The 17,000-nt window shown below is 40.3% G+C and overlaps 1 protein-coding gene across 15 annotated transcripts in view; it reads left to right on the forward strand.

The window, feature by feature from the left end:
* Positions 1-17,000, forward strand: part of NPAS3 (neuronal PAS domain protein 3) — a 625,911-nt gene that overhangs the window by 85,422 nt on the left and 523,489 nt on the right. For 10 of the 15 annotated variants that reach the window (XM_035109621.3, XM_088671651.1, XM_088671665.1 and 7 more), the window contains exon 2: positions 229-318. The exons of the other annotated variants lie outside the window; for them this stretch is intronic. In XM_035109621.3, coding sequence (XP_034965512.1) covers positions 229-318 — 90 coding nt within the window. The remainder of the gene's footprint in view (positions 1-228; positions 319-17,000) is intronic. 15 annotated transcript variants of the gene reach the window in all.

The following is a 17,000-nucleotide window of genomic DNA, read 5'->3' on the forward strand; positions in this document are numbered from 1 at the left end:
TACTTTCAGAGCTATGTTCCAGAAGTGGAACCTGTCCTATAATGTAGATATATATATAGAGAGATGTAGATATATATATATACAGTATAGCTATAATGTAGTTGATGTAACAAGATGAGATAGATGTAACATATAATAACAGTACCTTTCAAAATACTAATTGTCCTGCATTACAGTTGACTGTAGAGAATCTCTAGTCATGTATATCTGTTTTTGATACCTCTACAGAATAACTGTCCAGCATCCTCTGCCCAACCAGTCAGAATGTAGGAAAATCTACAGATATGACGGAATCTACTGTGAATCTACCTACCAGAAGTATGTTGAAATCTGTGTGAGTCTTTCTCCTGGCTCGTGGCGTTAGTGCTGTCCTGTCCCTCTATTCAGAAGTTAAACATGTATTGAAAACTTACACTTCTGTTTGAATGAAATACCTTTGAAATTGGGGGCAGATATATGTTGTTTTCATACTTGGGAATTGTGCTCTTGAAGTTAAAAGGGAAATAAATAAACCTCTAGGACTTTATTAAATCTCTTAGGTATGCTTCTGTATATTGCAGTAAACAAGTACTTAAACCCAGAAAAACCCAGGCAAAGTATATTGCACAGGTGCTTCACATCTTAGGGATTTGAAAGGTGTGTTATGTATAAATTAGCTGTCACTTTTTTCAGTCGTGTAATGGAATGATGAGTTGTAATTTGCATAATCCTTTAAGAAGGCAAATTATACTGTCATGTAGCAGACTTAACATGCTAGCTAGGATTTCATAGCTTTGAAGCTAATTAGTATGTACCTTACAGGACAGTTAAATTGAAGTTGAGTCCTTTTGCTTTTTCAGTCATTTGGCTTTGTCCCTTGCCTAACAGTATCTGAATTTGTTAGTGACTAGGCAATGTTACAAGTGTATTGCAGAAAACCATTATAGGCAGATATTGGCCTAAGCAAGAAAATGTAATATAGTTTGGGTTTTAATATATCTTATAGTAAGACAAGTTTTTCTTTTTCTTTTAACTTTTTCACCGTGTATGAATATTCCTTTATTTCATGAATAAATTTAAGAATAGTCCAGTTGCTGCAGTCTGTGCTCAGAAATAGGTCTATACATGTGTCATCTGTATCAGATGCAATAGCAGACTAATGCATGCAGAAAACGTACGTAGTGGTGGGGAAATGCATGCAAAACTGCATTCCATGTCTTGTTCAGTTCCCATTGCAATAGCCTGTCATTGGTAGCTATGAGTACTACATTTCCTGGATATGACTACTAGCATGTATACAGCTGGTAAACAAATAATAGTTAAGTTAGTTTGAATGTGTGTGTGTGTGTCCTTATCTATTTGGATAAATACAGATTTATGTATCCAATCTGATTTTGATGATCATTGTTTGATTGCAAAACAATCTTCTGCCTTTTTGTTATAACTTATACAGTGCAATCATGAAACTTGATGTACTAAGAAATAAGCACAAAAGATAAGATGTGCAGTGTAACGGAATAAGCCTGATGAATTAATTAACGCTGCTAAATCAGCACTGCACCACTGTTACTGGTGGCAGACAAATTAACACAAGATTTGCATAATTTAGGAGCAATCCTACAAACAGGAAGTTGGCGTAAAGCAAGCTGGAGTAGATTAAGCTGGTATAAAGTTGCATCCGATTCAAACTCGGCTCAGCAGAAGGGTTACTGTTGGCTGAGTCAGCCTAAGCCTAGCGGAGGGGAAATAAGCCTTTAAAATAGTGTTTGAGTTACGCCGCCCTTTTGCCAGTTTTACTTATGTCACAAGAGGCATAGGATCCATCCTAATAACCCTCTCTCTGGTCCCACCCACACCATGCTCCAACAACACCCTTCCCTCTATGTCATCTTAAGATCCACCAAACTTGGCTCATCCAGCTGGGTCCTGGCTGAACTGGGATGGCAGATATACACTGGCATATCTTTGGCTGAGCTGAGGATAAGGGAGCTGTGCACAAATCTCCCAGCTCAGCCAGAGATCTGTTGGATCCTAACCTGCTCAGCCTGGCAGATTTTGCTATAGGACTTTTGTCTTAATAGGCTTCTGTTTTGTGCTTTATACATTCATTCATTCATTCATTCATTCATTCATCCATTCATTGGTTGCCTCCGACTCCTTGCAGTATTTCAGATGTAGACTAGTTGTTTGATAATTGTTTTCTCCATATGTAGACTTGCTTTGTGGAGTATATTTCCCTAATATACAAACCCATGCGAAAACACTTCGTTATATATATGGACAACTGAAGTTTCCAAAACTTTACCAACATTTCAGGATATATCACTTACAGTATTACAGGGTGTATAAAGTGACAACAAATTTAAAAGTTATGTCAAATAAGGTCTTTATGAGCAGGATCAAATCTTGGAACAGAGAAAGAAACACAATTTTTTGTATGCCGCTTTTCCGTAGTTAAAACCATACTCAAGGCAGTTTACATGGAAGAAGAAATAATTACAAACATAACAAAAGTACTAGTTACAGGTAGGTAGCAGTGTTGGTCTGGCGTAGTCGAAACAAAATTTTTTTTTTCTTCCAGTAGCACCTAAGAGACCAACTAAGTTTGTCATTGGTATGAGCTTTCGTGTGCATGCACTGAAGAAGTGTGCATGCACACGAAAGCTCATATCAATGACAAGCTTAGTTGGTCTCTAAGGTGCTACTGGAAGAACAAAAGTAGTCATAAACAATAGATGAAATATCAAAAAGTACACAACCAAATTGAAATAATTTCCACATGTCATAATAAGCTCTAAAATGAAGATATAAAAATTAATAACATTAACAGCAACAACCCCACCCCCAACAAAAAAACCCTAAACAACCCCCCCACCTCATGCATTTGGAACATTTCTATACATTTCAGCAAGTCTCATTCCAGAGCTGTGTACAGCAACGTTTGACACCCAATACAATAAAATAAAACACTATCATTTAATTAAATTGCAACATAAAATTCACATTAAGCATCAATTTTAACTATTGCATATCAACATGATAAACATATTCCTACTGTGTTGTGATCCGTAAGAAAAGTGGTGAATGTGAGAGTGTGTCCTAATACAAATAGTGGGATTTATTCTGTAGGGTTGCATCCAATTGTGTTTGCTAGTGGAACAGGCTTCCACTCATGGAACAGCACTTACCCTTCTCCTCCTCTCCTTTGCAGTCACCACATCTACTCCAAAGGATTGGGAGATGCTGTGAAGCAGGCTGGGGTGATTACTGGGGGGGGGGCAGGAAGATGTCCTTTAAGATATCAGTGTTATATTAAATATGGGGTTGTATAAAGAACTATTATGTATGGCACTTTAGAAATATTTTTCTTAAAGGTAAAGGGCCCCTGACAGTTAAGTCCAGTTGTGGACGACTCTGGGGTTGCGGCACTCATCTCGCTTTACTGGCCGAGGAAGCTGACATTTGTCCACAGACAGATTTCCGGGTCATGTGGCCAGCATGACTTAAGCCGCTTCTGACGAAACCAGAGCAGCGCACAGAAATGGCGCTTACCTATTTATCTACTTGCACTTTGATGTGCTTTCAAACTGCTAGGTTTCCAGGAGCAGGGACCGAACAACGGGAGCTTACCCCGTCACAGGGATTCGAACTGCCAACCTTCCGCTCAGCAAGCCCAAGGCTCAGTGGTTTACACCACAGCGCCACCCACACCCCTAATTACTAAGCATTAATTAATCACTTGGTAGTGGGGATCACATCAATCTCCTTCTGGGGTAGTTGGTCCCTACCCTGCATTCAGCTCTCAACTCCGACTCCTAAAAGCTGTCATCATGTGACAGCAACCACACCCTGGGAATAGCTTCAACTGACCGGATAAACCAGGTGAGGGTAGCCAATGGGTATCAAAGCCTTGGTGAGTTAGGGACTCCCCCTGCATGTTAAACAGGCTCTAGCACAGGCATCCCCAAACTGCGGCCCTCCAGATATTTTGGCCTACAACTCCCATGATCCCTAGCTAACAGGACCAGTGGTCAGGGATGATGGGAATTATAGTCCAAAACATCTGGAGGGCCAAAGTTTGGGGGTGCCTGCTCTAGCAGATTGTGCAGATGAAACCAATAGTGGGTTGAATGGTTAAGAAGGTGGTTTTTGCACGTGCTGTAGAGGGAAGTGAGGGGCAGATGGAGCTTATCCACCTGGGAAAGTATCTCATCTAAGAGAAGGAAGACTCTTAGGCTAAACCTCCCCTGCTTTGCAGGATATATTTAGGAGAAGAAAAGGCTAAGGAGTTAAAGTCTACACAAATCTGGAGTGGAGTCCCTAAGACGGTTGGATGGTGCCTTGTACACCTCCTTCTGGCAACTCCTGCAACAGCCAAGCTGGTGCCTAACATATTGTTCTGCTTTCCTTTGGACCATATCAGCAAGGCTGAGAGGAGGGTCTCATTGTCCAGGCCTCCATACGCACTTCCCAGGCTCGTGTTCCAGAGAGGTCACTTCGGTGCTGCTAATGCAGCGGTTCACCTCTGGAGGCAGTGTCCATTGTCACTTGAGACAGATGGATGCCAACAAGTGCGAAAAAAATGGTAACCCTGGGAAACTGAACTGACCATAAAAATCTAGTTTGGATTCAAAGAACTGTGGACTCTTGTACAGTGGTGGACAAGAGTGTCCTTCAGACACTGAATTGTCACATCCAAGGGTCTAGTAACCACATTGGGGAATGTACCTGGAATATAGCTCTGAATTTTTTGTCCCTTGCACCCTCTTTTCTGCAACTGGAATTGTCATTCATTTGTGCAAATGGCTCACTCAGTGGTCGGCACTCTTTTTTAATTGATAAATGCATCACTGATTGACAGACCGTTTATTAAAAATCAGTATATAAAATATTTATATAAATGAGTTTTACTTTAATTGCTTTGTATCAGATATGGAGATATCTTCTCTGATGACATTTGAATTTTAAAGTGTGAAATTAAAGTAGTACATTTAAATTATGTAAAAAGCCCATGCAGTAACCACAATTCAGCTAAAGCTAATAATGGCTAACAGCTAACTATCTACTTGGAAGTAATCTAATTGTTTTCAGTGGAGGTTGCCTTATGCTGCAATCCTGTACACATTTAACAAGGAGAATGTCCCATTGAACTTCTTGTTATTGCTTCCAGTAAAGTTATCTGTAGGATTTCACTGTAAATTGTTGTTTGTTCAGGGATATACACCTTAGTGCCAAAATAGGCTTTTAAGCAGTTTCCAAAGAATAAAAATCAGTTACACAAATATTAAAATATAAACACCTACAATTAAACAATGCTGGTCAGCAAATTTGTCTTTCCCATGAAAACAAATGGGATTAGGCTACATTACACCTAATGGAACAATTTTGGTGAAATGGAGTCTGATTGCATTGGTTTCAGTTAGACTTTAACTACCCTAAGGTGGGTCGTGGCATAAACTAAGCATGAGAACTGCATAGGGATTTATTTTTATATTAAGAAACATATAACATCTGTCAATAAATAAGGCTAACATCCAGTTAAACAAATATTAACTGACCATCCAATTTGATTAATTCACTGATCCAGAAGGAGCCAGATCCAAATTCAGAACACGCGGTTTTGGCTTGCTTTGCTTTGGGGGTTTAACTCTGTACCTCCAGGCTTTCCTCTACCACTATCCCCTCTCCTAAAACTTACTTGACTGTAGGAGTAGGGCAACAGCAAAATGTCACAGGGAGGTCTTCATCCAGAGGACATTGCTTTATCCATTTCAGTGATCCAGACCACAGGGAAGTACAGAAATGGCATTGGGCAGATGTCTCCAGAGAAACCTTGCTGCCCCTGTCTCTCAGCTTCTCTTTTTGTAACATTGTTTTATCAAGCTTTCAGAAAACAATTCCTTCCAAAGAAAAAAGAAGGCTAGTTAGAATTACAGTTAGAATTGCCCTCCCGCTACCTAGTAGCATAAAAACACCAGAAAGCAATGTCTTCTGAGTTTTGCATTTTTGGGGGGCTTGTCCCATTTCACAGGTTTCATTTCCAAATTTGTTATTACTGGCCATGATTTTGCCATAAAACAGTGAGATTTCTGTCTTCCGGTTGAGTCCTAATTTGCTGTATTAATTTGACTGTTATTAGCATATCACCATTTTTCTGAACTCTTGCCCATTCTATAGGTGTTTGGATGGATTCTATTTTTTTCTGGTATTGCAGATTGTGCAGCTGCTAACAAATTGTCAATTAATTTATTATTTAGTACATTTCTATCCCACTTTTTTTCTGTAACAATACTGAAGGCAATCTACATACAATTTGCAGACAGACTCCCATCTTTACCAGACCCTAAACTGTCTATCTTCATGCGCCTTGGGACCTTCATACATTAAGCATATAACAGCAAAAATAATCCCAAGCTGCACTTCTTGGCTATACTCTAGAGCAGGATCCACCAAACTTGGGTCTCTAGCTGTTGTTGGACTCCAACTCCCATCATTCCTAGCTAGAAGGCCCAGTGGTCAGGGATAATGGGAATTGTAGTCCCAAAACAGCTGGAGACCCAAGTTTAGGAAACCCTGCTCTAGACCACTGATTAAATTCTACATGCATGAACAGAATGCCTCTTGTACAACAGGATTTGAGCTTCCTTTCCTCCTTGCATTCCCTGAGATATGGGGGAGTGATTCTGCTAGTTGCTGGGACCCAGACTCCCTTAACAGGGCTTAAGCATAGTGGTGAGTTGCAGTTTGGGTAAGAAAGGGTACAACGTAGCAGGACCAACGTTGGCAGACTGAAACCCTATTTTCATAAGTATTTACTCCTTGTTCAAATTCTGTGAGATTTGCTGACCAATCAGAAGCGGTGTTAGAGCAGGACAGCAAGTTTCTGACCTGGGCTGTTCTCTGAAAACAAAGAGAGCTTGTGTTTTGAAAGACAGAGACTTCTCTACTATAGAGCATTTTCACTCTGGCAAAGGTTGGATGGCCATCTGTGATGGATGCTTTAAGCTGAGATTCCTGCTTTGCAGGGGGTTTGGACTAGATGACACTCGGGGTCCCTTCCAATTATGAATCTATGTTTCTGTGGTTGATTCTAAGAGCTACCAGTTCAAGAGTTTCTTGTGTACAGGCAGGAGGGACAGGAAGTAGGAGGGACAAAGCACCATAATCAAAAAGGGACACTGATTATTTCAGAGATAATTGGAAATAGTAATGTTGCTGATTGGCTTTACAGACCCCAAAGTGAATGAACGTCTAGTTCTCTCTCTGCTCCCAGCATAATGCCCTGTCAGGCTATAAACACAAATAAGGTGGAAAGAAATGTAAGGAGGTTAAAGATAGGGAACTAAAAGAAGTTAAAGGGCACCAATCAGTCATCTAGTTTTTCAAAACAGACAAGGGTTTTCTGCAGCCAGGTTCGGCCTGTACATTAATTAGCAAAGCAGATTTTGAACAAAAAGAATGTGAAAATTATTTCAATATAGAGACAGGATCCAGGTGTGCCGACAGGATTTTCTGGGTCTATTTCACTATGTGGATTGGGCCTTCCAACCCACTAGCTAAAAAGACACAGAATTGCTTAAGATATGTATGTTGAATGTCATATGAAAATTAGCATCTTATTTTGCATGTCAAGTGGATGGCCCAAAAATAAACCAGTTGCCACACACATTAAAAAAAATGTCGGACGGACAAAATATGGACGCGCATGTAGAGTGGACATGTAGATGCAGAATTAATCCCCAAAGTCACTCCCAAAAGATGGTAGTAGGCACAGTTTTCCTGAATTTCTTAGCAGATATGACTTGTACTGTTTCCCATGTTGACTTTTTCTGCAAGGGAAACACATTTGTGAAAATGAAGGGCATTCACCAGTTATGGAAAAAAAAATGTTGCGAACTATATACTAAGCTTCTTGAAAGTGAAAACTTTCTAGTACCAGAAGAAAGAATTGCAGCAATCACTGTCAGGTACACATGGTGTGGACAGTGAAATAAAAGAAAAAGAAACAAATATTAACAGATGCCACCATATGGAAAGAAATGTTGGAATGATTGCTTGGTGTTACCTTATATCTTGCTTCAAGATATAAAAATAATTCCAAGTCTAGTTTTGCATAAGAGTTAACTACCAACCCCCTTACAGTATTAAATGTGATTTACACAAAAACAACAACTTCATCTTAGTTTTAGTGAAGTGTGAAATAGGCCTATGGAATTTTTGCACACTGCCAGTGGCAGAAGCTAAAAGAAGTTTTAGCAAGCTATCACTCATCAAAAAACTGCAGGCATTATCCTGTGGGGTTAAGCCACCTAGCTAGTTCTCCCCCCCCCCCAAGTGTGAACTTGCAAGAGAAATTGATTTTGGGGAAATAATTCATGATTTTGCAATGAAAAATGCCAGAAAATAAATAAAATCAAAGCAAGGGTGGTTTCAGGCATGGAAAGGACTGTGGGCACACACCAATGACACACATTTCCATATAATTTGCAAATGCTAATTTATATGTATAGATGGCTCTGTGAAGTTAAGACGGTGGGTGTCCAGGATCTTACTAGCACTGCACTTCGCATTGCACCCAGCTGTCCTATAAGTGAACAATAAGAAGACGTTATAATACTTTTATTAGGACCAAAGGAAGTTACAGCAAGCTTTGTATATATTCAGGCTGGATGTTATGTTAGAAAATTGGCCCCCCAAAATGATGCCTAATATCCTTAAATATTATGGAAAGGGCAAGCAGTTCTCCAGTTACCCAAGGACAGAGGGTTCACCTAGGTATTTTAATTCATTGCCAACATTCCTCCTTTTACATGTGTAAATCTGCATGCAAGATTCTAATTTTGCTGTTTAGCATTCTTTCCCATCTCAATGAGAGAATGCTCCTCTAATAAAAGGGAACAATCCCACACTGTGTTCCTTTTTCCTTTTTGCTCCCCTTTGCAATGAAAGGAGGCAGCTTTGCCAAAGAGGGAGAGAAAGAAATCAAACCCTACAGGCAGCATGTTGTTGAATGAAGCACGTTCGCAGCTGGATACCATGTCATAAGCATCAATAGGAATGTTGCTTTCTATTTCCTACACAGCTGCAAACAGGATATAACCTGTGACAATTGAAGGGGCATTTCTTTTGGTGCAAACTTTGCAAAATTTACAATTGATAGGTAGTTAACTGGAAATACACAGTTTCTACGAAAAAGCAATGCCTTGCGAGTAATCTAGTTTATCTTGTGATGTGTTTTATTATATTTTGTGGAAGTCTTCTTGCTTCTGCCCTTGAGTATTATGAAGTCGCCATCATATCGTAAGATGCCTGTGACATGGCTCCCAGCTGTGAAAAATGCTTTTTAAAAAACGCTGTACTGTCAGTAGGTCTTGAATACTCACTCTGATAGAAACTGCCTCCCTTTCCCCAGAATTTTAGGAGGGGACTGGGAAACCATTAGGAATGGAGCTTAAAGGAAGAGGTACTATGTTCCTTGTTTTTATTTTCTTGGTCAGTGATTCCAGTGTTAAATTTAAAATACCAACAATGTAGTCCTGTGAATGTTTACTCATAAGTAAGTCCCGCTTTGTTCAGGGCTACAGTGTAAATGGGGTTGGAGATGGCAATATTTCATATGACATTATTCCAGTTTCTCATTAAGCCAGTATCCTGCTCAGGGAGGGAGAAATAAAATGAGAAGCCCACGGGCCCACTATTGTCTATTTCACTAATTTCATGAGAGAAAATTTATTTATCCAGTATATCACCTGGTTGGTATAATATAACTTCGGTCATACTTGCCTCCTAAAGAACAGGATAGTCAGATGAGCTCGAGAAAGTAGATCATTCTATTCATTTCAAGAACTTTTATCCTAAAACTACTCAGATACTGACTTTTCCTTATATGATCCTTTTTAAAAGCTTTCACATGAATTCAACATTATATTGGTTTATTTTTGTTAAAAAGAGATTCTGGATCTTTGTAGAGCGATGTAATTAAACTACAAACTAGTTGACCCTTTCTCACGTTGCTGATGACATTTTTAGTTTTTGGTGGGAAGTATTGATGATTGAATAAAAAGAAATTGAATATTATTATTCACAAATGAGAAAATCTTGATCTTTCCAAATTGGTGTTAATCTTGACAATAGTTTAGAAATGTAGTAAAACAACTACCATATTTTTTCATGTATAAGACGATGTTTTTTGCTCTCTCTTTGTAGTCCAAAATAGGGGGTTGTTTTTATACATGGGGGTCATCTTATACATGGGAAAATATTGTCCAGCGCTTCAGCTGCTTGTTCCGCTTCTGCTTGGTGTCCGCCATCTTCTTGCCCTGCTCGGCTCTGATTCCTGCTCCTGCTGCCTATTGCTAGCTATCACTCTCCTGCCCGCCCTGCCTTGCCTGCCTGCTTCCCTCAGCTCAACAAGTTTGAGCGAATTTCCCCCAAAAGCTCAAAAAGTTTGGGTGATCTCTGGTGTTTAAAATACTGATTTCTTAATTTAGAGTTTAATAAATATGGGTCTTTTAATACATGTGGGCGTCTTATACACTGAAAATACGGTAAATATTTATTTGGTTTTAGGACCTGTTCTATAGACTGTTTTCTGAAAGAGAACAACAGTGGGCAGTGTGTGGCTTCCTCTCATTATCTGGTAGCTAAAATTATGACATATTATCAAATGAAAAATGAATGTAAGTTATTATTTGTGCATTTACATATACAATACCGGTTTGGTATTCCACAATATTTGGAGGCATGGTTGGTGAAGACTCAGCAGTAGCATTTTGGGTTGCATCACCCACCTCTGGATCCTACATCCCAGAGAGACTTGCTTGGCTGCCTTTCTCACAATGTTTTGGCTGCGGTCCTAGGCCCACTTACCTGGGAATAACCATATCGAACTCATTGAAACTTACTTATGAGTAGACATGTAGAGGATTGCACTGTACTGTTAGACACACTGTTAATACTGTTTTATTTTGCCAGGCAAAATTTTGTCTGTGCTGAGTTTCCCACCACCACTGTTTAATTAGGCGACTCCAATTTTAATAGTTCGGTTGGTGTGATTTTTTATGATCCTAGATTTTGTTTATTTGCTGTTAGATTTTTAGGCATGAGTATAAACAACCAAGGGAAATCTTGCAAGGGCATAAAGGCGGTGAATAAATCTTTTGAATGAATAAATAACATTAGCGATGTTATGACAACATTTATGACATTGTTCCTAGGGCATCCATCCGAATTCTCCATAGGGATTTGGAGCAAAACTTTTTTATTTATTTTTGCTGGATTAATATTTGCCTACCTGTTACTTCTCTGTGCCAACTTAAAGTTCTCTATATGTGAATAGTGTTTTCCATGACGAACAAGCTTTCCTTGTTCAGGGAGACTGTGAAGTACAGACACTTTCAAACAAGTAATTCTCCCATGCCTTCTGATATTGTGTCACCCCATGAGAGAATTGAATCACTTGAATGAATATACAAGTTTTCAAAATATTGCATCCCTAGGTATTTACTTCTTAGCTTTTCTATCCACTGAAAGCAATGAAATGACAATAAATACCTCTGCGACCATTGTGGATGTGATGATAGCCTTTTGTTCAACAAATCGGAAGCCAGCTTTGAGGATGGTGTGCTCTTTGCCAGCACCCTCTCCCTTGATTGGAGTGAATTTCCTTTACTACCTAGTTCTTTGGACCAACATTAACCCATAGTTAAGTTAATGAAACTTCACCTTAACCCAGAATCTGGAACCTGCTTTGAATCATGGCTTTTAGATTTAGTAGATTTCAGGAAGCTCAAGGGCTGCAGGGGGGAATTGCCCTGACACAAATGTCTTTGCACAAGCCACCTTGCACTTGTGCTGCATTGGATACAGTGAAATGATTAATCATGGCAGTTTACGACAAATCTCACCCACCGTACATATGATAAGGATGAACAATCCAGTCATCAAAGCTCAGACTGGTTGAAGACATTCCTTTCTCATGAGGGCAACACCTCCATTTTACAACCAAAGCCTGTTCCTCCTTGAATCGGCAGTGATTTGAGGTTTGCGCCATACAGATAACATCTTAACGGTTAACTGTGGGAGCATCCTTTTTTTCAGGGATAGCAGCATGCTTTAAAAGATGTTGCACTGCTGACTGATTACTGCTGATAATTATGTCACATGGTGGACCCAGTGAAAACCAACAGAAGCCGTTTTGATGCATATCACCCTGGGGATAATAATGCATGTAGACCAAGCATCTGCATCTGTAACAAATGGCTGTGTGGAAATCTGCAAGAACAGGAATAGCATCAGATAAACATCCACAAAAGAATGGCAGCTGAGCTGTTCTCAGATTCACAGTCATGCCTTTGTCGTATATAAAGACAAAAGAGTGCAGTCCACTGCTTTGCTCTTCATTCCAGCACCATGCATACGAAGCCTGTGCAAGCCTCTTTTAAATGAATGGATGTTGAACAACAAGAACATCAATTGGATTGTGCTTGGTGTGTGAAATAGTTCAGAGTTAGTTTGAAGAACAGGATAAGATGCCAGCATTCCATGCAATACACCTAAGCAACATTTGTGCTGTGCATTTGCTTTTTTATAAAGTCTAGGCTCTTTATCAGGCTGGTTTTGAACTCAATTTAAATTTTGGGGGGGTCGAAGTTTAATGTCCCCCCCCCTCATTCCAAAGGGTTTAATTATTATAAATCGATACCTTCATTATTATCATTTGATATTGAGTGATACCTATTTTCAAACATTTAATTTTTTAAAAATTAAATTCATATAACAATTCTGTAGAGCCAGTGTGGTGTAGTGGTTAAGAGCGGTAGACTCGTAATCTAGGGAACCGGGTTGACTTCCGGTGACGGTGCGCCAAGAAGCAGGCTGTGTTTGAGACGCTCTGCTCAACTTGGAGCGTTAAATTCAACAGCGTTTGTCTTTGAGGGGGGGGAGTGGCGCCAAAACACCCCCCGAAAAAAGCGGGAGTACGGGTCTCCCGCTATTCTATTGAAAAAGCGGCGAGAAACGGCGGAACTGCGTAGCGGCACCTTTTTTGAATGGTGGAGCTGCGGAGAGGAGCCAGCGCAAAATAAAGACCAGACAACGCTGCAGCGGCGCCCTAGACCCTGCCTGGCGAGCACCAGAGCTCTTCGGCTTGGAGACTAAACAAGAGTTACCGACCCATGAGTGTTAAGATTGCTTTTATTGGACTTTTAGAACAGACTCCGGGCGGGCGGTGAAGTCGAAGGAACGCGTAATATATTGCTAATAGACTTGCTTTTAAAGCCCTGCGTGTGGGGAGAAATTCTGAGAAGGGAGGCAAATCACCAAGACAGCGCTGTGGAGAACTAATGAGAGAAAAGCAAAATAGACGCTGTAAGGACAGATAAGAACTATTATCAAAGATGGAGACATACCAGTAGCTGAAGTCTCTCAGCCCCACCCACCTCACAGGGTGTCTGTTGTGGGGGAGGAGGGGAAAGGAGATTGTTAGCCGCTTTGAGACTCCTTCGGGTAGTGATAAAGCGGGATATCAAATCCAAACTCTTCTTCTTCTTCTGTAGCATTTGCCAGGGACGCATTAGCTGAAGTCCATTTGCAAGGATCTTCCCACTTGTTTTTATTAAATGTTAAGCTCCATGCCTCTAAAATGAATGAGCATGCAGATTATACACTTTCTTTTAAATGAATGGTGATCTCCACACATTCCAGAGTTCTGTGCATGCCTTGAAGACAGGCTCATGTGTGGATCTTAACATAGTTTATCGATCTAGTGTTTTGGCAATATTCACAGCTAGGTATGCAAGCACATCTGCTCTAACACTCACCATATCTCTCCCATAAGTATACTTCACATATGCCAACAGGATATAAGTCTCTGGGATTCAGCGAAACTGTTTTGGTGAGAAGGAGGAGCTCTTATCAGGGGTACTGAAAGTCACAAAACTGACAAAAGTTTCCAACCTTCTTTTGGGAGTTTGCACTGAGGAGGGCATTGAAGTGATTTATGTGGAATCTGATGTAGAACTTGACATGTTTAGATTGCACTGAAATCAAGAACATTGAAGACTTCCCAACATGGAAGCAAGGAGTGACATTCTGATGAAACAAAGTGACCTTGGAATGTGTTAGCAAAATGTTGCTACCAAAACCCTAGTGTGTGTGGTTTTTTGTTTTGTTTTTGTTTTTTGCAGTTTTACAAATAATAAATGGTGATGAACTGGGGAGAAACAATGATCATAGCAGTAAGTGGGAAAAGGAGCTCCTAAGAGCAACACACATTATAGGTGGGTGATTATTATTTTTTAGCATTTATATCCCACTTTCTCCCCCCAAGGAGCTCAAAGTGGTCTACATGGTTCTCCCCCTTCTCATGTTACTCCCCCATTACTTCTTCTTCGGTGTTGACTTGTAGCTGAGTAAGAGGGTGCATTAAACCAGAGAGAGATCTGTTGTTGATAAATTCTTATTCACACCGCAGGAAAGCTTCAGTTTCTCCTGCCGGGCCTCTTGCTTTTCAGTCTGGCCAGCATCAGCGCGAATGTGTTGATTGCTGCTGTGCATAGGTACTATTTATTGATAACATGCTAGTAAACTCAACTTGAAGATGATTCCAAGCATGCAAATACTAGGCCTTTATTATTGGTGGGTTGTTGTTTTTTAAAGGCAAGCATTATATCTGCCTTATAACTACAAAATAGATTTTGAGAGTCGCTGTGGATGCTCCTATTGCATAATGCCAGAGAGATCACATCGAGACCAGAATATTATTTTGTTCCCCAAACAGTGTAAACAGGAAATTACTGTTCCTCCCACTGTTCATGTTTATATTTAGAGTAATACAAAATATCTCCTTCCCTATTCTTTATTGTTATTCTCTTGCCCCGTTTTATTATCCGTTATTTGCAGCGATACTTAACCTTGAGCCATAGGAAGAAGGACGGTGCTTGCAGCATCTTACAGGACCCACGTAAAAGCTGTTTTGTAGTTGTATGTCAGTATGGGTAAGGCAGGACAGCATTCAATACGCTTTTAATGTGCCTGTCACTTTCATGATGTAGTTAGTTTCCACTAGCTTGAGGCTTGTGTTCTGGAGACCACAGTATGCATTCCAGATGGCAGTGCAAACAATGTCTGTCAGTGACTTACAGGTAAATATAATGAACCAGAAGGGTAATCGGAGAGCTGCAACATGCAATTTGAATATGGATTAGCATACCAAGAGATTGTTTAAAATGTATAAATATCTGCTATTGAAAGGTATTGTATATCAACATCAACAGCATGCGTATGTCTACATGCATAATGCAGCCGTGGCAGGGTATGCCTGATATGTAAATGAGTCAGACCAGCAGCATATTTGGTGTAGCTTTTTCCATGGCCATGAGGCCTCAGGTTAGACTCTTAGCATCTTGGGTTAAGGATTTTAAGGTACCCAAATTGGTTTTTTAAATCCCAAATACTGGGTTTGAAACTTGCCATGAAGCAGCCTCACTGCCCCCTTGCCAACAGAAACAGAACCAACAAGAACAAGGGAGAAGTATCAGCTTGGTTAGGGGAACCCCAAAGCTTGCAGAAGTACCAGGGAAATACATTATTTTGTTAACTTATATATTCAAAACATTCATGTGCTGCCTTCAAGTCTCAAGAGCCTGCCAGGCCTCAACTAGGAGTTGAGCATTTCGTGCCACCAATCCCAACACTGTGGAATATTCTTCCAGCAGAGATTTGGCAGGCATCCTTGCTGCTAATTTTCTCGTAGCCTTTTTCACACTGACAGGCCTATTGAGTTGCTTACTTGTTGCCATCACCACCCAAGATGAGCCAATCATTTATATGATTATTTTTTGCTTGTTCTTATGCTACCTTATGCTTTACAGTACTGTATTTGTAGATACTGTTGTACACCACATTGGTATTTTACCAGAGTGTGCAGTGTGTGTGTATGTGAGAACAAGAGACAGGTTTTAAATCTCCAAAAGGGAGCACTCTTCCACAGAAAGCTTGATGGAGGATTGAACATGCTCAGTGGTTGATGTGTGTGCTTAGTTGCCAATGAGATACTTGATGTGTTGAGTGTTAGAAAACTAATGTGAGATAGCTGATGAGATAACCTGTTGGAAACCCACAAGATGGGCATGAGTGCAGTAGCACTCTGCTCATCTGTAGTTCCCAGCAACTGGAATTCAAAGGCATAATGGGGAGGGGAGGAGAAGAGCAAATTGTCCTGCTTGAACCCTTTACACTGCAGCATGGGGAGCGGGTGGCCCTGTGGTTTAAACCACTGAGCCTCTTGGGCTTGCTGATTGGAAGGTTGGCGGTTTGAATCCTTGTGATGGGGCGAGCTCCCGTTGCTCTGTCCCAGCTCCTGCCAACCTAGCAGTTTGAAAGCACACCAGTGCAAGTAGATAAATAGGTGCCACTGCAGCAGGAAAGAAAACTGTGTTTCCGTGCACTCTGGTTTCCATCATGGTGCTCCATTGCATCAGAAGTGGTTTAGTCATGCTGGCCACATGACCTGGAAATCTGTCTGTGGACAAACGCCAGCTCCCTCCGCCTGAAGCAAGAAGTGCCGTAACCTCATAGTCACCTTTGACTGGACTTAACTGTCCAGGGAACCTTTACCTTTACCTTACCTTACTGCAGCCATTCCTTGCAATGCAAGGGCCACCAGTATGCCATATAACTTTGATGTTACGATACAGACTGTGGATTAATATATTTTACTTATAGTTGAGATGGAATAATTTTGAAACAAAACAATTTCAGCACATCAGTAGTCAAAATAGTTGATTGCACTGGTGATATATTTAGACCTTAAATAGGCAAAAGTTATTAATTTTCCCGTATTTAAATCTGAAGTGGTTTTTCCTGACATAACTATGACTCACTCTCATAAGCCCTTGGTGGGAGGATGTGTTTGGAATAAAAACAAAAATCCACAGGGAATTTTGTTACAAATATTATAAAATATTGTGAGTCATTTATATTCAGAAGCAGAGTTGAGCCTTATGCTCCCCAGTTCGAAG

The sequence above is a fragment of the Zootoca vivipara genome, chromosome 1 (assembly GCF_965207765.1).
Source record: "Zootoca vivipara chromosome 1, rZooViv2.hap1.1, whole genome shotgun sequence".
NCBI lineage: Eukaryota > Metazoa > Chordata > Lepidosauria > Squamata > Lacertidae > Zootoca > Zootoca vivipara.